Raw genomic sequence first — 24780 nt, 5'->3', positions numbered from 1 at the left:
ATTAATTTAGAATGTTTTATGTATATTCCCCATACATTGTTTAACTTCTGTATGATCTACTGAATGATTCCTAATACTAAGCAAAAATAATGTTGTCATGTTAATTGATGATTGGTCAAGACACCTTTATATGATACAAATGCTCTGATACTGATTATTTTGAATGTATAAAAGGTCTGGAAAATGATTAATCAGGGAGATGACTTAGTGATTGCCTTGTCTCCCCAGCTGTGTGTTTTTAGTAAATTTATTATTATTTTCTGCTGAACTGTTGTGTGAGGTCTAATATTTTGAGACCTTAACACATAGTTAAGAGCTGTGGTGGGCAGACTGGCATTTATACTAACATCAAAAAACATATGCCTAATGAGATTTTTATTCAATGCACATTAGTTCAAAGACATTATTGCTTACTGTCTAATGCTAAGAGGCAAACTATAGAAAGACTGTACTAAAAAGGTCAAGTGGCAAACATGTCAGCATACATGACTGAATCATAATACAGTGAACACAACAGTGTGTAAAACATAATGAAATACCACATGTCAGCAGCATCAGTTTGACACTTTGCAACACTGTAAAACATGACAACACTCCTTCAATTTACAAAGGCCGTTTTGACCTGAGTTCCACATGGCAATGTCCCTGTACTGAAATTTCAGAATAAGACCTTCTAATAACATTACTTTTTTATTGTTTTGCATGGCTTAATACCTTTTAGGAAAAATAGACAAGAGAAACTCACATATAGGAATGCTTTCTATAGCATGTAAAATATGCATCTCTTACTGCAGCACATGAAAATACCAGAAAATACTACTTTTTCTAACAAAAGAGCATTTTTAGTTCTTGTTTCTTAAGCTCACACTAATAATATGAATCCAATACTGAATTTGTCACCTTATAAAATGCAATGTATATATATATATATATATATATATATATATATATATATATATATATATATATATATATATACATATATATATATATATATATATATATATATATATATATACACACACACACACACACACACACATACACACACACACATATGTGTATGTATGTATGTATTATTATTATTTTTTTAATGAATGACTAAACCAGAGCATCCACATGGCTACATAAGAATACTGGAGGTACCTAGGAATAATGGATCACTTCTCTGTAACTGTACAAAGTATTATAGCAAGTTGCTCAGAATAATGCATCATGACGTTCTGATACAAAATGCATTTAGCTGCTATTTTGCTGGTTGCTCCAGCTATAATTCACACACACACACACACACACACACACACACACACACACACACACACACACACACACACACACACACACACAACTTTATCTTCTTGTAATACAGTTTCCTGTTCGTGAGGTATAATGATGGTAAGAAGTCATAAGTCAACAAACAAAATAAATTCTTTATTCTGAAGAAATAAATTGGATTTTTTTCTTCTGCCAAAAAGACAACTCATTGAAGCATTTTTGGGCCACTATTGTATTAGTACTTCATCACAGCATCCCTAAAGAAAATCAAGTGTACTGCAAAATGTCAGAATGTGGCAGTAAAGGCACACAAACCAAAACCATTGAGACCCTCCAATGAAAGGCTATATCTTTGTCCCTCTAAGCTTTCATCACATATCATTCACCTAGTTCTGAAACATTGAGAGCTTAATGCACATATATGCTGGCCATCTGAGGCTGAATAGCATCAATATTGAAAACAAGAATAGTGGCAGACAGTGGCAACAAAAGCCATCTGTAATGCTGTATTTATTAGCTGCACATAGGATACCCTATGTCAATTCAGAATAAAAAAAACTCAATGACTTCTAATAATATACTTGGGTACAAACCACATACATTGTGACCAAGTAGAATGTGCTCCTTTTGAAACAGTATACTGTCATTGACCATGAAAAATTCACATAAATATAATAGGTTCATAGAGTAGTTCATAGAGTAAATATAACAGCCATGTTGCTAATTGATAGCTATTATGCTCATCCAACAAACCACATCAATAATCATTCAGAACTGATCCAATAACTGCCATCTGTTTTCACACATCACTTGCCACCACAAATATCTACATTCTATATAATTCTGATGTCTCATTGAGAAAAATATGAAAAACAGAACCCTGCCCCAATGTTGACTGCCATAAAAATAAAAAAATAAACAGAAAATTGTATTTGTACTGTGGACAGTGCATATTGTTACCACTGCCCACAGCTCTATCAGTTTTTCTGTCAATAAAATGTGAAAGAACAACCAATCACAGCAATGCACTTCAGCTTGGAGCTTTCAGACACTAAGCTCAGTCCACACCTTCCACCAAGCCACAGCAATTGTCACATTAACTCATTCACTCCAATGGAGCTCAGGAAGTTTGCACTGCAACTTCCAATGGGCGGAGCCTAAGCCTTTTGACAGAATCAAATTATGTCCTCACAGTTCAAATAAATGTTCATAATTCTGGAACCAAATGGATTATGAAAGAAGCATAAATGGCAAACTATTCAGCACAAACTATTTTTATATTGGTAATATTCTTTAGGTTCTAGGTCTTAAAACAAATTTTATAAGTCACAATAAACACAGTAACTATTACATTTGTAATATTTTGTAAACAACTTATAATATCTCAGCAACCATTCAAGTTACACACATACTGTCAACAGAATTTTATTCAACTAGCTGAGCGCTTTCATATGAGGCTAAGGAGTTCTGCCTTTGCTACTTGGTTGTTGAGATATTTAGAAAAATGTGAAAATGACATCTATATAAATTAATATCATAAAAAAAGAAGTTATGTTTTTACCATAATGTTCCATCTGTGTTGTCGATTTTCATTCATTCTTGACAACTGGATATCGGTTCTGTCCTCGGAACTGACTTGGTCATTGTAACAAGCTCGTGCCAGCCCAAAACTCTCAAGCTAAGGCTACCCATAGTACCTCTCTTCCCTTCCGTTCAGATCAAGTTTGCCCACAGAAAACAAAAGCAGAAGCTTTGTCTGAGCAACTGCCCTACTACGGAACCAGGACTAGTTCTGGACCACCAGGAGCCTTTGGAGGGGGTAGGAGGCTGGGATGTCAAGAATGAATGAAGATCGAGAACACAGATGGAATGCTATGGTAAGAACATAACTTCTTTATATGATGCTGTCAATCTTCATTCATTCATGTCAGCTGGGACAGAGTCCCTAGCTACTTTACATCCCGGAAGGCCCTATGGAAGGATATTCCTGAGCACCATAGAGCCAGAGGATGCTCTTCCCCTGGGGACCATATCCAATTTGTAATGAGTGATAAAGGTATGAGGGGTAGCCCATGTAGTTGTTGCACAAATGTCATCCATGGAGGCTCTAGAATGAAAGGCCACCGAAGTGGAAAATGACCTGGTACAGTGCGCCTTGAATTTAGTCGATAGACTCACTCTATTTTGATGATAAACAAAGGTTATACAATCTCTCAACCATTTCAACAAGGCAACTTTGGAAACTGGTTTGTCTAGTCAAGGACCTGAAAAGGACAGGAACAGTTGGTCCAATTTTCTAAAAGGTTTCATTTTGTTCAAGTAAAAATGTAATTGTCTGTGTATATCCAATAAATGCAAACAATATTCTCCTTTGTTTGCAAACTTTGGGAAGAAAACTGGTAGGTCAATGGATTGGTTAATATTTGAATATGAGACAACTCTGGGTAAAAAGGAGGGATTAGTCCTAAGTGATTCCCTCTCTTTATGAAAAATGATGTATGGGCACTTTACACACAAGGCCTGTAATTCTGATAGTCTCTTGGCTGAAGTGATGGCTACCAGGAATAATGTCTTTCAAGATAAAAAATTCAATATCACATGTGGCTGCTGACTCAAAAGGCTGATGGGTCAAAGTTTGTAAGACTAAAGTCAGATTCCAAGGTTCAATTGACTCTTTAAAGGGTAGCTTTAAATGCATAACTCTGTTTAGAAAGGTTTTGCAGAAACAGTGAGAAATTAGGGAAAAATCATCAAAGCCATTATGGAAATTTGAAATAGCTTCCAAATGAACTCTAATAGTAGAAGCTGAAACTCCTGACTGGAGTAAGGTTGATAAATATTCCAATACCTTATTAATCGAGGCTGAAAAGGGGTCTAAGCCTTCTCCTTCAGACCAGATCACAAATCTGTTCCATTTACTCAGATAAAGTTTCCTAGTGGATGGTTTATGTGAAGCCAGAAGTATCTTTTGTAGTGGGGAAGACAGATTATTCTGCCTGGCAATTACCAGAAGTGGAGGTACCAAGTGGTCAGCTTGAGAGTTGTTAGGTTGGGATGGACCAGCCCCTGTGGATGAGACAGGATTCCCAGAGTTGGGTCCAGAGTACACAGGCGGTGAACTAAAGCCAAAGAAAGGGGAACCAGACTTGACGGGGCCAATATGGTGCAATGAGCATCACTTTGCTTCTCAACCATTGGGCTTTTTTCAAAAACTGGCATATTAGGGGAATGGGAGTAAAGGCATAAAGCAGTACCGGGGGCCAATCATGGAGAACAGCATCTCTCTCAGGGACTTCCCCTGAGAGGGGATTAGGGTGAATTAGCTGCTGCTGCATTTGTGGTTCATGGGAGATGCAAAGAGGTTGCAGCAAGGCTGACCCCAACAATGAAAGATCTCCGTCGCTACAATGGGGTTAAGAGACCACTTGTGAGGCAGGAGAATACATATGCTCAGTTTGTCCAAAGTCACATTGGAACTCCCAGGAAAAGAGTTCATAGTTCATAGATTAGTACTAGGCTAACTGCCCTTATGAGCCATTTTAAGCCTAGCCAATTATCCCTTGTGAGACTCAAACCCTGCACCTTATGTTTGTAAGGCAAACACCTTAACCATTAGGCTACCCTCTCAACCCCTCAATGTGTATTGGTATCAGAAAGCGGTTGGAGGCGATCGCCCATTGCCATAATCTCATGGCTTCCCAACATAATGGACAGGATCTGATTCCTCCCTGTTTGTTGATGCACCAGACAACAGACATGTTGTCTGACTGGATAGTAATTGTCACCGATGGAAGGGCAGACTGGAATGCTTGCAACGCTAAAAGCACCACCTTCAGTTCTAGGACACTGATATGCAAATTGGCCTCTAAGGGGTATCAAGTGCCTTGGACTGTCTTTCTCTGAAAACGCACCCCCACCCCATCAGGGTTGCATCCATGGTCACTAAAGCCTTGGCCTGAAGAGGTGAAAAGGGGCGACTCCATATCTCCTCTTTTGGATTCATACACCAATTCAGGTCTTGCTTACGTCAATTTATGTGGACTGGATAAGACATGGGGGTGAGTCAGCAGAGACTACTGTGACACTAAGAGCCATTGAAGCAGCCTCATGTGGAATCTCGCCAGGGGAACTAAGGTGATTGTGACTTCCATTGACTCCAGTAGTTGTAAGGCCAAGCAAGCTGGGACTATGTTTTGACAGAGTATAACTTGGAGCTGTGACTTTAACCTTTGTAGTCTGTGATGAGGTACAGCAACCCGACAGGATTTCATATCGAATGCTGCTCAGATGAATTCTAAGTTTTGAGTGGGTATTAGTTTTGACTTTTCTTTGTTTACTGAAATGCCTAAGAGCTCTGCCAGTTCCAGAGTGTAGTATAAGGTGTGAAGCAGTATATGCTTGTTGGGGGTGTTAAGGAGCTAATCATCTAAATATGGAAACAACCGGAATCCTTAGAGTCTTAGATGAGCTGCTACCACTGCCATGCATTTGATGAACACCCTGGGGGCTGTGGTGAGACCAAAGGGCAGTGCACGAAATTGGTAATGACTGGCTCCCAGCTGGAAGCAGAGGTATCTTTTGGAGTGCTTGTCCATTTTTATGTGGTAATATGCATCCTGAAGATCTATAGAGCACATCCAATCATCTTTCTCCAGAAAAGGAAGGATAGACTGAACCGTGACCATCCAGAATTTTGTCTGTTTGACAGACTTGTTCAAGATACTGAGGACTAGAATCGGCCTCCAGTCCCCTATCTTTTTTGGCACTAAAAAGAATTTTGAGTAATATCTAGATCCTACTTGGTCTGGTGGGACTGTTTGAATAACTCTTTCTGAGCAGCTTTTGAATTTCTTAAGCTGCTGCATTCCTCTGACAGGGTGAAATATTGGGGATTCACCTTTGTGGCCTTGGACAAAGATTGAAGGGGATATGGTAACCTATGTTATCATCTACACCCAAGAATCTGATGTTATTGACTGCCAGGCCAAGTGGTGCAGACAGAACCTATCCCCATCTGCCTCCAGAGGTAAACAATTGGGCTGCTTCTCAGGAGCACTGATAGGGCTGCCCAGAGAAAGAATCTCTGGAACCCTGATTACGTGGGCCTCCTCTGCCATGGGAGGGGTGTCTTCCTGATGAGTCCCCCCTCTGCCCCAGGGGGAAAACTTGCCAAGTGTGTCCTGAAAAGGACCTTGGGACTTCCTGAACCACATCTTCCCGCTTCTCTGATTCCCAGAATAGGGTAGTTGAGGAGTGGAAGAATGTATGCACAAAGCAGAAAGGGGCTTTCCATCCTTTTAACACTTGGCTAATATGTCTTTAACTTTTGGGCCAAACAACGAGGAAGGGTCAACAGGTGCATTGACGAAGGAAGACTTGAAGGGGTCTGTGAGGCCACACAAGCTCATCCAGGCATGACATCTCATGACAACACCTGCACTCACTGCTATGGCCATCCCTTCAGTTGTATGTGCAGTCAACCACATGAAGAAGTTAGATATACATTCTAGGGTCGCAAGCTGGGAGGCAAACTTGGTGCGCACCTCATCAGACACTGCTCATGCTAGGGTTCCTAACAGTTCAGTGATCAGGTCCCTTTGAGGATGAGTAAAATGCACCAAATAATTCAATGATCGACTGGCAAAGGTCATTGAAGCATAAACCTGCTTCACTAATCTATCCATCTTCCGAGACTCTCAGTTTGGAGGATGGTCAGTATGACTCTCTTCTGCAAGTTCCTTCTTTGTGGCCACCGCCACCACCACAGCATCCACTACTAAACCTTTGGACCAGTGGGGTTGATCCTCTTGGGGGGCAGAGCCTTTTGTCAGGTCTCCTGGGGATTGGCTCTACAGTGTCAGGGGCCTTCAAGCATGCTGCACGATGAGCTTGACGAACTCATCTGCAGGTGAGGTTACCCAACAAGTAGAAGTTTTGGCACGGAAAGCCTACAAGAAGACAGATTTCTCAGAGGAAGGGTTGGTAGGCTTCCAGTCACCCCTCTGCTTTAAGATTTAAAGGATGCCTCCAAAAGAGACATCTTCAGGAGGTGACCGTGGGGACCCTTCCCCTTCATCGAAGTCTGTATCCTCGGTGAGAGATTCTTCCAGAGAATCAATGTGCTTCCTCTTGCATGATCTATTACGGGGTGGCTCATCAGCGGAAAGGTCTGAAGAGAACTACGAAGAGAGGGTACCTTGCAGTAGAGTGTCTTGCTGCTCTCATGCCTGCTGTTCCAATGTAGTAGACTGTGTCAGCTGTGAACGAAAATGCACATAGATATGACATTTTGACGTCAAAGGTGCCAACTGTGAGCCTGCTGAGGTGAGTGCCCTCTCCATATTCTGAAAGGTAGGCCTGCCTGAAGAGGGATGGGAGCCCAGAACTGACAAAGTCAACCTCAGAACCGGGGTCACACCCCGCTCCAATGAGTCCACCTTGAGAGAAGGAGCCACGAGATGACTCGGAACTGACAAAGCAACCGGAACTGTAGACAGCATGATGGAAACAAATTAGTGCTGTACTAGGGATTCTGGAGCTGCCAGCCAAGTCACAATCTCGTGGTTGGGTTGACTCTAACAGAGCTGAGGTCCACAGAGTGGGTTCAGGCACCGAGTTGAGGTCCACCACTGGTACTGAAGAAGCTGGGACTGGGAGAGGCGTCAGTGCCGAGGTCTGTAAATCCTGCAGGGAGGTCAAAGGAGGAAGGCAAGTTGGAGTCTGTGGAGAAAAAACCTTGACCCCTGGTGAAAGAGAGGTCTTAGATGGGTTTAGGAATGCCTCTGGCTGCAAAGAGCTGATCCACCAGTCTAACTATGTCAAGCTCCGAAAGGCTCCTGGTGGAATGAGTAGACATCCCTGAGGGAGATTCCAGGCAATCAATAAAGGGGCTAAACTGACCATCAAAGGGGTCAATCAATGGGAATATCAAGTCCTGGGCAGGAGTTTGACCTTCGGCACCATACCAGAAACCTATGTTGGGGTGGAAGTGACCATTTTTGAATGGGAAACTATTATTGGTGCCAAGAGGGTCTGAGGTACTGTGGAAGGGGTCGGTACTGTGGCAACTTTAGTCAGTTCCGTGGAAATAGACGGCACCATGAAAGGGGTCATAGACTCTGGTGCTGAGACAGGTGTCTTGCCAATTTCAAATGTTTAGGCTTTGGTTCCATGGAAACCTGGCCTTTGGATAATTTTTGACTCATGAGACTGAGGAGACGCTGGGACTGAGTGGCTCCTCTTCTTAGCTTCTTTTTTTAGGAGGTTTTGACACCTCCACCTCAGACGTAGCCTCCAAAAAAGGTGTTTTTAGCAATCCTTTTAATATCAATTTGTTTTTACGCTCTGCCAGGGTCCTGGCACTAAAGCCCTTACAGAGCTCACATTGAGACTGGATTTGTAAGTGTGGTACTCCTAAAACAATACACACAGGAAAGATGCCATCAGAGTTGGGCATCTTCTTGCCACATTTGTTACACTGTTTAAACCTGTGGTACCTTTCTTGTCAGCCATTACTATTTAAATCAGAGCAATGAAACTATATTCACACAAACACACACATGCATAATGATGGAAAAAACAGCAGCAAGTGAAAGTTTTTTTTTTTTTTTTTTTTAATAGTGTACCAAAAATGGTAACAAAATCCGGAGACTGGATTTGTAAGTGTGGTACTCCTAAACAATACACACAGGAAAGATGCCATCTGAGTTGGGCATCTTCTTGCCACATTTATCACACTGTTTAAACCTGTGGTACCTTTTTTGTCAGCCATTACTATTTAAATCAGAGCAATGAAACTCTATTCACACAAACACACACACGCATAATGACGGAAAAAACAGCAAGTGAAAGTTTTTTTGTTTTTTTTTTAATAGTGTACCAAAAATGGTAACAAAATGCGCGGTGGTGGTACTGCGGTAGCATTGTCGCCTCATAGCAAGACGTTGTCCCGTTCGATTCTCAGCTAGAGCGTCTTCTGTGTGGAGGCATACGTGAATGGGGCATGCCTTCATTGAAGGTTGTGCATCAGGACTGGTAACCCGGTATGTAAAAATCCACTACCAATCATTAGCGGACTGGAGTTCTGCTGTGGCGACCCCTAACTGGGAAAAGCCGAAAGACACACAAAAAACCAACAATGGTAACAGAAGAAATACCCAGAAGGGTAAAGAGGAGAAAGGAAAGGAAAAATAATACCAACAATGGTATTTGAGAGTTACCAGAGGTAAGAGGGAAGGGAGGGGCCTATACCAACTTTGGTAAGGAAGAGATACCAAATAGGTAAAAAGGATAGAAAAAAAGCAGCACTCACACACTAATTTAGAAGTATACAATAAAACTACCAAGAAACAAGAAAAAGGGAGCTTTAGAGAAGAAAAAATATTGAGAAAAATATAAAATATAAACACTAAGCATGAGAGCACAGCCTGACACATCTACACGGCAAGCGCAAGCTTGTTACAACTGTTGAGTCAGTTCCAAGGGCAGAACCAAAACCCAACTGTCATGAATGAATGAAGATTGACAACATCAGATCAAGAGTTAATATATATTTACCTGCACTAGACAGAGGTCAGATATGAATTCAGTTGCGTTTGCTATTATGTAAGCTTTAAGTTGAAATCTTTTAAAAACGTTTACGTAGCACAGTTTAGGAATTATTGATGCAGATATGAACAAGCAATATTTGAAGCCTATAGGCATCAGAATGAGTTAACTGCAGATGCACCTGGAGGTGTCACTCAGATGTATTTAGATAAGCCTCAGGCTTCCATTTGCTGGTTCCACTGATTGCATCCCATAGATTGCAATCTTCCATCTCCAAAATAAGGAACATGGCAATTCCTCTAAGAATATGAGACAAAAAGCAAAGTATGGAATATTCACTAAAAACTTCACCTGAGAAACTCACACCATGGTAAATATAGATAACTTTTTCCACATACATACATACATACATACATACAAGTAATTTTGCTGAACTAATATGATTCAATATTACTTATCTGGGCTATTTATTAAAAGAGGTCATAACAATGAATATGGGACAGACTCTTACAATCCGAAACACTGTGAAAACACTCAGACTATAGAACATTGCTCTAATGGGGTACACTTGAGAACTATGCTGCCTCTCCATCCCAGACATCTACTTCTGGTTGCCAGATCACCAAAGACAGTAAAAAATAGACAAAGCAATGGATTTCTAGTAACTGCTTTAAGGCTGAAAGTATTGTTTCAGGAGATCCTTCCACAGCTCTCAACCGCTTAAGAATCAGGGACAATGTCAAAACATAATGACATACAAAGGCCCAAAATCAGGAATAGACTTTAAATATTGGTCTTATATTCTTAGAAAGTTGCTAGTCTAATGGGTTTTTCATTAGCAAGCATTTTCTGAAGGGAATGAAGTATGAAACTCACACATTTGTCATTATTTATTGACAATACCAGAAAACCACATATTTTATGCTGAAAAGACCATAAATATGAGAGAAAAAATTAGGTGCAGCTGAGAATTATGCTCCATGGACACACACACACACACACACACACACACACACACACACACACACACACACACACACACACACACACACACACACACACACACACACACACACATCAACCATCAGTTATATCAACTTGTATGAATGTGCACTTAAGATATGTGTTTAAGATTGAGTGAATGAACAGATTAATTAATAATGGCCCGTACATGTATCTCTGTTCACTGTTGTTATAATCCTATAGCAAAGCCCTTTGCAACACTCTACCATCTCAACTTTTCAGCTCAAGAGACACAAATTCCACAAATAGGAACAGGTTTTAAAATTTTCTCTTATATACTTAGAATGTTTTCAGAATAACAAGTGTTTTGAAGGATGTAAGTTCTGAAACTTGTGTATCTGTCATTATTTAGTGACTGCAATTCACAACAACTTCTCTGAAAGACACACATTTTATATTGAGCAGACAAAACATCTATCACCTTCTTTGTTCAAGAATTGTGGACAATTTTAATTATTTTATTTTATCTGTTAACGTAGGCTGGGCAAAGTGCTTCTTTTCAGGGGTAACCCACTGAACTATCTGGTTAAGTGACTTGCTCAAAATCACACAGCAGGCAAACAGAGATGGAAAGATTCAAGACCTATACATTTGTCTAAAGAAAGCAGTTAATTTACAGCTCAGAGCCTTCAGTGACAGATACCTATTAATATACTTACAAAATTTACCAAAATAGGAGGTGTTGTGTGGGCATGCATTTTCTGAACATAAGAGCTGTGAAATTCTAATGACTGGGATTATTGACTGACTGACTGTAATCCTCAGTGATTTATCAGAAAAAATAAATTAATGAGGGATAGGGTGTATATGTGAGGTAAATCCAGAGACAGATAAAAAGTAGACTACTATAGTTCACAAAACAAGATAACAGAACACCATGTTTTAAATCACTGCACATATTTTAACAAAAACTATGACAGTGTAATGCCTGACATTACTAACTTCCTACAAAACCTTTAGTAATTTATCAGAAATTGAAGAAGTTAACCAAAATCTGGCAGCTGGTACAGTGGATAAAGGATCTAAGCTCTGAATGACCTACTTCCTGGAGTCAATGGTACAATATTTGACAATTCTACTTACTTTGTGACTTTGAGCAAATCATTTAACTAGACAGTGCTCCTGAGTTGCTACCATTTGGGCTTGTATTTTCTGACTGTTTGCAAATAAATTTGGAGGCCTGACTGCAATTTGGAAGAACGGACATATTTGGATGTGGACACACACACACACACACACACACACACACACACACACACACACACACACACACCCTACAGATTTCAAATGGGTGGCCTATGCTTGCATCAGTTAGCTGAAAAAACATGCAGGTATGTGAGCATTAACTAAAAATGCCTTTGCATTTATAGGGGGAAATATGTTTCATGTGCTCTAGTGTACGACTGCCCCAGTGTACAGTTACTTCACAACTTTTGGGCTATACTGGCAATAAAGGACAAGCATGGAACATTCCAGTTGAGAGCCACAGATGTCATGCTGGGTGAGGGTTCAAACTCATATAGGTGAATATGTAAATGTATATGGTGGGCACACAGATTTATGTCAGTATAGGACAAAGCAGCTGTTGTATAGCACCACAGGTGCAATGCACATGGACAATAGAGGGGGCTATCACAGATGACACTGAAGAGAGATAGCTCTGGGTTTACCACTGACCACTTGGGACACAGCCAGATCATTGTATTACATATTAGCAAATCCTGCAGAAGTCAATGAAAAACATTACAATGTAAAATACACATACAGAAAAATGGAAAAAATGGATTACATGGGAGTGTTGATTTGTGTGACCCATGAATGATACTATCAAGTAAAAGAATTTATCACTGCTACGGTGCTGGCAAGTAATAGTAAAAATGTAGAGAAAAAAAAAAGCGCACTGCACCACCACGGTCGTATGAAACGTATCACTGACACGCTGAATGAGCAAGTCCAGTCAATTAAAAACAAGTTTTAATGAGCAACAAAAGTTTAAAAACAAAGTTCCTTGATCTTTACGATATGGTCGTATCAAGCGTATCACTGATACTCTGAATAGGCAGGTCCGGTCGAATGTACATATATATATATATATATATATATATATATATATATATATATATACACACATACACACACACACACACACACACACACACACACACACACACAGATATGTTTATTATTTAATAATTTAGATGATTAGATGGTATCTCCATCTGTTTAAAGCAGTGGTAAATGGGTCTATATTACAACATCGAACTAAAACAAGTTTGAACACTGTAATATTGAACCCTAAAGTCCGAACATGGAAAATAGCGAAGCCACAGCACATCGACTTTTTTCCCAGGGAAAAAAATCGGTGGGCCATTTTCAGGGCTTTGCTATTTCCTCCAATGTGCCACAATCTCGGAGTTGGTATATTTAAGTAGGGGGTGTGAGGGAGGCACAACCTCCCACATTGGGGGTCTGGGGGGCAAAGCCCCCCACTTGAGTTTAAGTTTAAAGTTAAGTTTCTTTTTTTTTATTTGTCATGGAACAGTTGGGTTTTGGACAGTAGGGTTCGATATTACAACGATCGAATTTTTGTAAGTTCGACGTTGTGATATAGACCCATGGTAGACACACTTGTCAACTGTCCAGACTTTCGCAAAATGTCCAGATTTTTGGTTTGTATTTCTAATGTGTTCCTCATAAAAATGTTGGTATTCTGGTAAATCACCGAGGATTGAAGTCACAAAATAATGACTGGCACTTGGGTTTTACAGTTCATATCCTTTAGAAAATGTATGCTAACATAAAAACCTATTACTCTAGCAACATTCTAAGTTTAAAATAGAAATATGTAAAATCTGTCCCTATTTTGGACCTTCGTTCCCTCATTATTTTAGGCTTTGTCTAGATCTCTTCCGCTAAGAGTTTCAGAGATATACTGGTAAAAGTGAGCTGAATCATATAGGCTGGTAGATTTCTCATAACCACCATATGGAATACATGATTACGAAGGTTACAAACTGCACTTAAATGGTATGACTAAGGCATCAGAGCATAATAACTACAAAGTCTAGATATTTGTGTAATTACTCTGCACACAGAGATAAAGTATCTTGTTTGAAATTAAGAAATCAACTTACCAGCATGATTCTGACAGGCCATTGGTGGTGGCAAATGTGTATAGAATGTACCTGCTTGTTTTCTCCCACCACTGTCTAAAATATTGAGGGGGTCATGGATGTCACTGTATGGGGGTTCTGATCGTAAGCTGCTGACACTGCTGATAACAGAAACATGTTGGTCTATCAGTGTGTTTGGTCTGTTGGATTCTGTGTAGTTACTAGTGCCATAGAATGCTGCAGAGAAAAAAAAACAGAAACCACTGAGCTTCGTTAACACTTTTCCAAGACCTAAATTAATGTCAGGCTATTACATTGATTCAGAGAGAAACACAAATTACAGCATTTCTTTTGCACGTGTGTTCACTTTTTCTCCAAGGACCTATTATTAGAACAACCACAAAATTCATACAATTCTGATAATAATCAAAATAACACCAAAAATAATGTCTACTTTGTAAGTGCCTACATAGTATGGTAAACACAGGATACTATAGATAAAAAGAAGAACTGAAAAAGTGCACAAATGTTATTTCATGATAAGTACCATTTGGAACATTTGTAGAGAAGGAGGATCCTTGACAACTAGCAGTTGCTGAATTGCCCAGAAAATTAAAGGCAGCTGAGTTTAGTAGCTGCATGCTGTGAGTGTCCTGAGCTCCTGACGAATGTCCATAGTTGGAGGAAGATCGGCAGCTGTAAGGAGAGACTGCACAACCACTATGGAAATAGTCCGGAGAATGCTGCTGCTGCTCATTGAATGCACTGTACTGACTAGGATCACTTCTGGGTGAATAAACAGCATTAGAAAGATGTGTCTGAGACCGGAATGTAGACTGATATGGTGAGGTGGTTCCATAGTAGTTCTGATTCGATGATGCCAATGTCTGATAAATAGGATCAGAATAAGAAATGCAGTGAAAATGTGTTGACATGACTGAATTACCACTTGGAGGTCTTCCAGCCATTGTTTGATTTATTACACTTCCTCTGTTGACCATTGCAGGAGAGACAGGAGGAGTCATTAAATTTGTTGATCCCTGAGGAAGCTCAACTTGACCTATGGTAAAAGAAACAGAAAATAAATCAGTCACAAAAGGGAAACAAAGTGCATAGCCCCTTCAGTAAATACATCTACATCTGAAAAACATTGATAACTCTGACTGGAACACCCATTCCTCTAAAAACCCTCTAAGAATTCATCTGTACAGCTATGGGTGTAGTCTGTTTCATCAAACATTAAGCAATCAGTGGTTATTCTTAATCTTAAACACTGTCAAAATATTGGAGACCAAGGACATGACTGCATACTTAACAAAAAAAAATGGAACAGGTGATGCAGGGTGAGAAGTTGTTATTTCATATAGAAGAAAAACTGGCTTATTTGTGGGTCACATGATTATGTTCCTTCAAAGCGTAATGGAATACATTTTAGGTGACTATGTTACTGCTAAATGAACATGTTCAGTACCTACACCCCTACAGATACTTCACCCATTTCGGTCCAGAGAAGTAAATGGGTGACTTGTGCTCCCCTCCTTGCCTGTATGACTATCAGCTGAACAGTTGTTCTAACTGCTGAGCAATTCATAGTCATACACACACTATTTTAATATGATCCATGGAAATGTACATTGTACATGCTTATGTATCCCATTAAATCTATTTGAGCAGGGAGAGTTCTGCTTCAGCAAACCATGACTATGAATTCCTCCCAGAATTGTCAACATAACTGGAACTATAATTACAGAGCAAAGTAATTCAGCTTTTCTAGTCATTTTGTTTATTTCTTGTTTGTTTGTTTTTTTTTGTTGTTGGTTATGGGTGGCACAGTGGTGTAATGGTTAGTGTTGTTGCCTCACAGCAAGAGGTTCTCTGGGTCAATTCTCTGCTGGGGTGAACTCTGTGCAGAGTCTGCATGTCCTCCCTATGTTCACATGGGTTTTCTCCTGGTGCTCTGGATCCATCCCATATTCCAAAACAGGCAGCAGATGGACTGAACACTCAAAATTGTCTATAAGTGTGAGAGTGTATGCGCCTGTCTGGTATGGATGAACAACCTGGCAGGGATAGTCTCATGGCAGTGGGAATGCTGACTCTAGATGATGATCACTATTGTTTTTACACCCCCACTCTATGTGCAAAAATGGGGAAAAGGGGGCTATGGATGGATATTATCTATCTATCTATCTATCTATCTATCTATCTATCTATCTATCTATGTATCTATCTATCTATCTATCTATCTATCTATCTATCTATCTATCTATCTATCTATCTATCTATCTATCTTTTTTGCATCAGTAAGTGCAACTGTACATTTAAATTTCCCCATCTGATTTAGTTAACATATTTTTCCTTTCCTTTACCCTTTATCAATTACTTTGACAAATTTCACAAGGGTTCTGCCTTGGTGATAGAACTATCTTATGTTTCAATGTTCCTTCTTTCATTTTACTTACAGGGTCTTCTAGGTTAATTTAAAATTGTGCCACCTGCTGTTCTCCTTCATTTTCTTATGCCTTTTCTCAGCTGGACACAAAACAGATAAGCTTCCCATCCACAATGTCCTCTCCCTCCCCCCAAGGTTCATGGGAGTGCAGAGTATTAACAGTTTGTGAAACAACTGTAAAGCAGTTAGTTTTCTGCTAGACTTTTAATTTGCAGGAGAAAACCAACAGGCTTACATTGTACAGTTTCTGGCTTTCGCAGGATTTTTAAAAATTAATTTTCTTTTCAAATAGCATTGTGGAAGTTTTGTTTTGTAATATGTTACTGATCACTAGCCTGATGATACATATGGGAAAATTGTAAGCCTATTTCTAATATTGAATTGCCACTTGGAACATCGTTTATTTTCCTTGGCACAAAGTTATCTGCAGATGTTGACATTGACACAGCCATGAAAGTAAAGGATACAGGCTTCTTTGAAGAAAAGCTATAACACATCTGGATAAGACGATAAAGAACAAAGGTATATTTCCAGTAAAGGCCATTATTGTTACATTTACAGTTTTCTCAGTAGTAACATATGGCTATGGGTGTCAGACTATAAGTAAAGCTGCTCACCATAAAAGTCAAATCTTTTCAAATGAGTTGGTAGAGAAAACCTTTTGAGATATCTGTAGATGCAAAAAGATCGAATCAGCCTATACAAGGAAATAAAACCAGAGAGTTCACTGGAAGGTCTGACAGTAAAATTCAAATACTGTGGTCACATAATGGAAAGGCAGGCTCCACTAGAGAATAACCTGATCATGGGAAAGACTGAAGACAAAAGAAGAATGGTCAGCAGAGGCTAAGACAGACAGACAGCATTATCAAGGTAACAAATATGACTTTGCAGTAAGTTAAAGAAGCAATTGTTGGCAATCAGACCTGATGTGCTAAAGTCCTTGAGGCCACGAAGAACAGGACTTGACTAAATTATTATAAAAATACGCGTGTGTGTGTGTGTGTGTGTGTGTGTGTGTGTGTGTGTGTGTGTGTGTGTGTATTTGTGTTTGTGTGTTTGTGTGTGTAGATATGTACATACATATGGAACAGCATCCTACCTAAGCCTTATACCTGTTACCTGCTGCTGGGCCAGGCTTCACTGTGACCTTAAACAAGATAAAGTGAACATGTGCATGCATATGCTTTTAACTACATTGTTATAACTATACTAATATGCATGCTTACAAAATTGTACGCTGGATTACAAAGCAATCTAAACTTAGGGTAGCATGCTACTCCAACATTTTATACCACGACTGATTACATTTGGCTTTCCTAATTCCTGTAGTACAGACAAATTTGAATTATAGAGTTACTTATGCCATTTACTTCAATTAGATGTATCAGCATTTCTGAAATTTCCCCTGGCCTGTGTGCAGGGCCTATGCAATGTTAAGCCAGCATGTAAGAAGGCTGTGTTCAAGGTTATACATTCTTGGTAAATGATCCTTTGTACACAGGGGCACAAGTAAACATTATTCTTCCCAGAATGATGACTGTGCCATATGTATACTGCATTACAGCATACAATCTGTTGGGTTCCCACCTTATTTCTGCATGCATGACAAACTTTACTTATTATGCATGCGGAAGTACGGCAGGTATACAGGTGGTCAGATATATTTGGAGAACATGAGCTACTCCAGGTCCAACTAACTATAGGTAAAATATTCTACCACATCACTGTCAGCTACAGGTCCCCCACCATGAATCAAGAGATGCACACCATCCACCTAGACGTACTATAGTCACTCACTATGCAGCCAAACACTCGGCCATGGGATGAGTTCAACTATCCTTTCATCTACTGGGTGACATACATGAGCACAAATATGCTCACCCTGAGGTTCTTGGACTTTGTCAGTACAAATGCCCTGGAACAGCTAGTCAGCACCACCACAATGGGCACAAATGCCCTAGACTTAGTAGTCATTAACATGGGGAGGGGTTCATTGCATTACCCCCTGTGTGTTTCCCCCTCTGGTAAGGTCATACCATAAATCTGTCTCATTCAAAGTAACAATCAGACCTGACACCCCCACAGGAGTAAAAAAATGAAAAATTTCTCCAAAGCAAACTGCAGCGTACAGGCAATGTTTTAAAAAGTTTCAAACCCCATGCTAACACAGCTAAGAATGACTCCTATGCACAGGAGTACACAAATGCCCTGTATAACCACCTAAATAACTGAACAGACTCAGCTATACCTGACTGGATCAAAACCAGGTCCTCCAGAAAAAAACAGGCCACCCTGGTGGACCTCAGGTATAAATAGGTAATATAGCAAAAGGAAGAAACTGATGTCCAAGAACAAGAGGGAACTTACTCAGCAGAAGAAAAATACACTCCACAGCTTGAACAAGCAAATCAGATATATTGTAAACTTCTTTAAAGCTAGTTACAAAGCTAAATTAGCATCCCTAGCTAAGGATAATCATAAGGTATTCTTTAGCTACATCCAAAATCTAAAAGGGAATGCCCAACTATGTGCCGAACGTATAGTGGACAGTACCTTTCATACCAAACCTGAGGAAATTTGCAACCCTCTAGCTGACAGATTTGGCACAAACGTCATCTCTGTCACCACCAGCCATACCCCAAAACATACCTGATACCAGTTCTCTACCTAGTATCTCCAAAGAGCAGGTCATATCCATGCTCTCCAAGGCCAAAAACATGGCCTCTGTGGGACCAGATAACATCCCAGGCTGCTTAGTAAACAATCTAAAACAAGACTTCATGGAACCACTTGGAACTCTCTTTAATTTCAGCCTGAGCACTTGCTTCTTCCAGCAGAGTAGAGAACAGCAACAGTAATTATCTTGTACAAAAGGGGTCCATCAACCAACCCTGGGAACTATAGACCCATAAGCCTAACCAGCCTTATCTGCAAGGCCATGGAAAGAATCATCATGGAGCTTATCAACAAGGAGATATCTGACTTGCAATGTTCCTCTGATTACATAGCATTTCAACTAACATTAGTGCCACATGAGTACATGTCAAGTCCTTCTACATGTATATTATATAGAAATCACTTTATAGGTTCATAGGTGATTACTAGGCAAATGGAACAAGAACATGTACAAGCCTAGCCAATAATACCCAAGATATGACAATATTATATCTTAATTCCTCAGATATAGACTGGGGTACTATCAGGGTAGTGACACTTTGGGTGTTGGAGCCCTGAGTCATTTTACAGACTGCCTCTGTCTGTGAGGGACATGGGCAGTACCCTAGGTGTAAAGTTATGGTTCCTTATTCATTTATCCAAATTATTTTTGAAAAGAGTGAGGGACAGGCTTTGTTTGACAAAGACAGAAGTTTATTCCACAGATGAGGAACCCTTTAGGATATGAATTTGTCTCTCCAGCAAGTTCTGTTAGAGTCACAAACAATTCAGTTATATGTATTGCAAAACATTCATACATTTTTTTCTGAGAATATGTAACATTTTCATCAGGGCTGGATCAAAGAATGCCTTGTAGGTTAGGCATATGTCACCCTCTCAATAAAAGATATGAGACAGAGTAATGGGATAGGGCCTTTAGTCATTCTGCATAAGAGATGTGTCTTATGCTTTGTATTTTTCTTTAGTGAGAAACCTCTGGGGCTACTCCAACTGGTTTAAATGCCTGGTTAGGTACATGCAGAAGAGCACATTGGGCATTGCACTTGATTACAGGCCTGATGAGGTCCAAGTACAATGGCACTATAACTTCCTTTAAATTTGATGACAGCCCATTACTTATAAGTTTTGCCACAGAAGTATTTCCTCACTACTGTAGCTACCTTGTGGTCAAAGTTTAGGTTACTATCTATCTGTGTTCCTAAGTCTTTCACCACTGGGTCCACTTTCAGGGATTTGCTATTAATATTATAATTTGAAGGGATATCTGACTTACTGAAATGTATAATTATGCATTTTTAGCATTTAGTCTCAGACCATGGTTTTGGCACCAGTTGTTTGTCATTTCTAGGCCTGTTTATAGGAGGTCATCATCACTTGAGAATTCAGTGATTGCTCCTAGCTTACCGTCACCGGTAACCTCAGTAAGCCAGAGGCCCCCCAGTATTGCCTTCACTTCAGAGAAATACATACTAAACAGAAGGGGTCCCAACATGGAGCCCTGTGGGACACTGTTAGTAACAAGTTTCTTATCAGAAGTGGATTTGCCTATCCGGACATTATGTACCCTGTCAGTGAGCCAGTTTGCTATCCATCTGATGATGTAGAGGTTTATGCCTAACTCAGTAAGTTTATCTATGATCCCTGAGTAGGGGACTGTGCTGAAAGCTTTGGCCAGGTCTAAATAAGCTGTGTTTTCCATTTGACCCTCATCTATGGCTCACTTGACTTTCTTGAAGAAGTCCACCAGATTGAACGGGCAAGATCTCCCTTTGACAAAGCCAAATTGGGTATGGTCCAGTGTTTGGAGATTTCCTATCTCATTACTGATCAGGTCCATGATAATTCTCTCCATGGTCTTGCAGATAAGACTGGTCCAAGCTTATGGGACTGTAGTTCCCTGGGTAAGTTGTTGGGCTCCCCTTGTGCAGAGGGACACCTGTTGCAGTCCTCCATTTCTCTGAGACAAAGCCTGTCTGGAAGCTGTGGTTAAAGAGGGTTTACATTGGCCCTAACATATTCTGTTTTACTCTATTTAGGCATCATCCTGGAATGGTGTCAGGACCCATGAGGCTATGTTTTTGGCTTTAGCGAGCACAGTAAGGACCTGTTCCCTCATAATGACTGGTAGGGAGATGGTTGTGGGTATTTCTTTGGGTGTGGTAGGTTTGAATTGAACTTGTCAGCCAGTAGGTTTGCTATAGTTTCAGACTGGGTGTAAATGTTGCTGTTCATGATTAACTCAGCACATTGCTGAGCATTTTCCCTGAGGATATGAACATAATTAAAAAATGCCTTATGGTTATCTTTCACTTGGGAGGCTATCTTTGTTTCACAGATTGCTTTGTCAGATTTGACCAGCTCTCTGTTTAGACTGCTGGGTGTCTTTTTGCACTGTTTCGTCTGTTCCTTCTTGGCTTTTGAGAGGATGTTTTCCTTTTGTTGAATAGCCCAACCTTAAGACCCTACGTTCATCCAACAGGCTTCTAGTACAAATAGCTAAAACCAATAACACAGATGGTGACTCCCTGTTCTCTAACTCTGCTGGCAAAAAGTACAGTTGTGTACACTTACCAGAAATGTAGATGTTCAAGTGTATTCACTGTTGCAGTCATCACATTTGGGTTATCTGCCTGTAGGTAGCCCTCAGCCGGCCTGAATATCAAAGTCTTGGGTGCTGCGTCGGATGCTGTCTCTTCTTCCGTGACGTCAGGTCATCAGGGGTATAAAGCATGCAGCCGACGACATTACATCAGTCCTTCTTGCCACGCAGTGCCCAAAGCAGAAGCAGTTCGCAAGTGCTGATCGGCTGACTCCTGAAATTTTCATTTTCGAGTTTCATAACCAAAGTCTTCAAAAAAGCTAAGTGCCCTGGTGGGGATCCTATTTCTTGCTCTAAACCGATGTCAGTAAATGTTAACAATTATATTACCTGTGGAAAGCAAATACCTCATAAAGATTTTCATTCATACTGCATTCCTTGCTTAGGCCCAGACCACGACGTACCTCGCTGTCGGTTTTGTGCCTTATTCAATCCTTGAACTATTCATCGTCAATTCATTTTTGCATCAAACTATTTCAGTATTCGGTTTAATTATCCAGAAATGGCTTCAGTAAGCCATCTGACTACCGACATTCTGAAAAAATGTAAAGATAATGACAGAGACAGACGCATAGGTCTAAAGCTGCCTATGACACTTCCGTTAAGCTAGTCACCAGTTCGCCGGTACTCAGTGAGGCGCTTCTGCAGCCCCTGATACCAGCTACTTCAGATTCGTAGGCCTCTACTGAGACCCATTCGGAGTCCGGTGTGCCGCGAGATGCTTCTTCGATCATGGAAGATGCGGATGTCTTTACCTTGGATGGGTCTGGAGCCACTGTGCAGGCACCGGCTTCTGAGTGTGTATTCAGGCCTACTAACTTGCATTTCAAACTAACGCCATCTTCTTCTTCAAGGCCTAAAACTCGACCCACACCTAGAAAACTGTGCTTTATACTTCTGATGACCTGATGTCATGGAAGAAGAGACAGCATCTGACGCAGGACCCAAGACTTTGATATTCAGGCCGGCTGAGGGCTACCTGCAGGCAGATAACCCAAATGTGATAACTGCAACAGTGAAACATGAAGAACATCCTGGAACATACTGCCTACTGATCTTACCTTGATTTCCTCCATATCCCTATTCAAAAATAACCTTAAACAGTACTTAAAACACACATGGCTATGTCCCTGTACTTACCCTGACTAACTCTCTCCTATATCCCTAGATTCATGGATACTTTGTGCTGTACTATGTATGAATGTTTCTGATAGCCCATAAACTGTGTATGTTTTAAAATGTTAGACATTATGTTATTGTACATGTCAATCTTGTGTATTTTCTAATGAACTCAATACTTGTATATATAAATGTAATGTATAGTCTATGTCTATTGTTGGAGCTTTTCTCCCCGGGCCTCTGCTGAAAATGGACATATATCCAGTTGGACTAGCCCAGTCAACAAATGTAAAATAAAATAAATACTAGGGGTCCACCAAGGCGGTTTATTTTTGCCCAAAATCATAGGTTTGATTAGGCCAGGTACTGCCTCCTCTATGCAGTTAGTAATGTGGTTGTGCAGTGCTTTTGTGTATAGCACAGAGTAGACCTCAGTGTCACCTGGTTTTAGAGGAGCTTGGAAGTTTAATTAGCTGTCATTTAGTTTGAGGTAATTGTCCTTAGCAAAGTTTGTAACAGGTTTGCAGTTTAATTGGGGGGGAGGGGCATTCTAGGTTAGTTTTAATACTAAAGGAGATCATTTTATGTTCAGATCTTACAAGGGAGGAGCTAATGCATTGAAAGGAGCAGCATTCCCTCATGTTCATGAGTATCAGGTCTAGGATATTTGCACCTTCAGTTGCAGTTGAGAAGCTAATTAGTTGCTTCAGGGTGTTTGCATTGATGAAATCCAAAAATCTCTGAGCAAGTGAATTATGGATAGTATGAGTCTCCCAGTTTATAGAGGCATGTTAGAAGTCACCCATACGTATGGTGTTAAGCTGAATGTCAAGAGGTTCCAGTAGGTTTAGGTAGGAGATGTGTTTTTTTTCCAGACTCATGTTAGGGGATCTGTGCCACCTATGGTTTGTTGGGCATGGAGCAGCTCAAGTGAGTCAAGTTGTTGCCCCAGCCTAGAAGTATACTTGTCCTTTATGAACACTGATACACCACCTCTCTTTGTTGCATCCTGAGGTGAGGGAGATTAAAATGTATGAAAGGCATTACAGCCTTTGATTACCAGGGTGCTGACCATGGTTCTGAACCATATTTCTGTGACTGCACATACGCCTGCATTCTCCAGTGTGAGGAGTGCTTCCAGGGAATGCAGTTTTTTTGGTCTTTACTGAGTTTTGTTATGTTGGAGGTTTTAACAACTTGGCACGGTGTAAATAAAGCACTATGGGGATAAAGTTTTTCCCAGTATCCAGAAGCCAAGTAGTGACAAATACAAACCATCTCTGATAAAGCATTATAGTTTGTCAATCATATCTCTTCAGGCAGACAGATATTGGATCCCTTTTTGTAACACCAGAAACTAAGCCGATTATTGAAGTCAATCATTTTTGCTGGTACTGTGGCATCATCATAGGTGAAGGTAGGATACTACTAAAGGCTAATTTCATACCCACCTGGGACACATATTCAGAGAGCTCCATCATGTCACTCTTCATATAATCCATTGAGGTACATCTTAGGTCATTTTCGCCCATATGGACTATAACCATGTCACACTGGTACTTGTAATTTAAAGACCAAAGTGCATGCATGATCTGGTGGATCCTGGCTCCAGACAATTCACTGTGAGTATGTGTAAATCACATATGCACCATGACAAAATAGATAAGCTGAAAGGTAACTATGAGATAAGAGCTTGTTCACGAAGGCAGTGGCATAGTACTCCCACTTGGCACTTACTAAACAGAGTTGTCCTAACTCACATTCATCTGCTCACAAGATGGTAACCAGAAGTATTTTCTACAGAAGGTCATTTATTTATTTGTTGCTTAGTTTGTTTGTGTGTTAAACCAATGGTTGTGCTGGTGTTAATCTTTCCAGCAAAAATATGGCATAAAGCAGAAAAAGTTAGAGAAGTGCAGAATAAAATATAGCAAATAGGTAAATATAGTATAAAATACATACAACCAATATTG

The 24780-nt window shown here is 40.1% G+C and overlaps 1 protein-coding gene across 1 annotated transcript in view; it reads right to left on the bottom strand.

Annotated features, from left to right (window-relative positions):
• The window catches only part of RFX6 (regulatory factor X6), a 707859-nt gene that overhangs the window by 28590 nt on the left and 654489 nt on the right, over nucleotides 1–24780 (bottom strand). Inside the window, exons 10-11 of the mRNA XM_044074222.1 lie at nucleotides 14506–15018; nucleotides 13980–14195 (exon numbers count right to left, since the gene is read on the bottom strand). Coding sequence (XP_043930157.1) covers nucleotides 13980–14195; nucleotides 14506–15018 — 729 coding nt within the window. The remainder of the gene's footprint in view (nucleotides 1–13979; nucleotides 14196–14505; nucleotides 15019–24780) is intronic.

The sequence above is a fragment of the Protopterus annectens genome, chromosome 1.part1, assembly GCF_019279795.1.
Source record: "Protopterus annectens isolate FY-2018-M chromosome 1.part1, PAN1.0, whole genome shotgun sequence".
Lineage (NCBI taxonomy): Eukaryota > Metazoa > Chordata > Ceratodontiformes > Protopteridae > Protopterus > Protopterus annectens.
The sequence above is the reverse complement of the archived record's forward strand: the minus strand, read 5'-3'. Positions and strand labels throughout refer to the sequence as shown.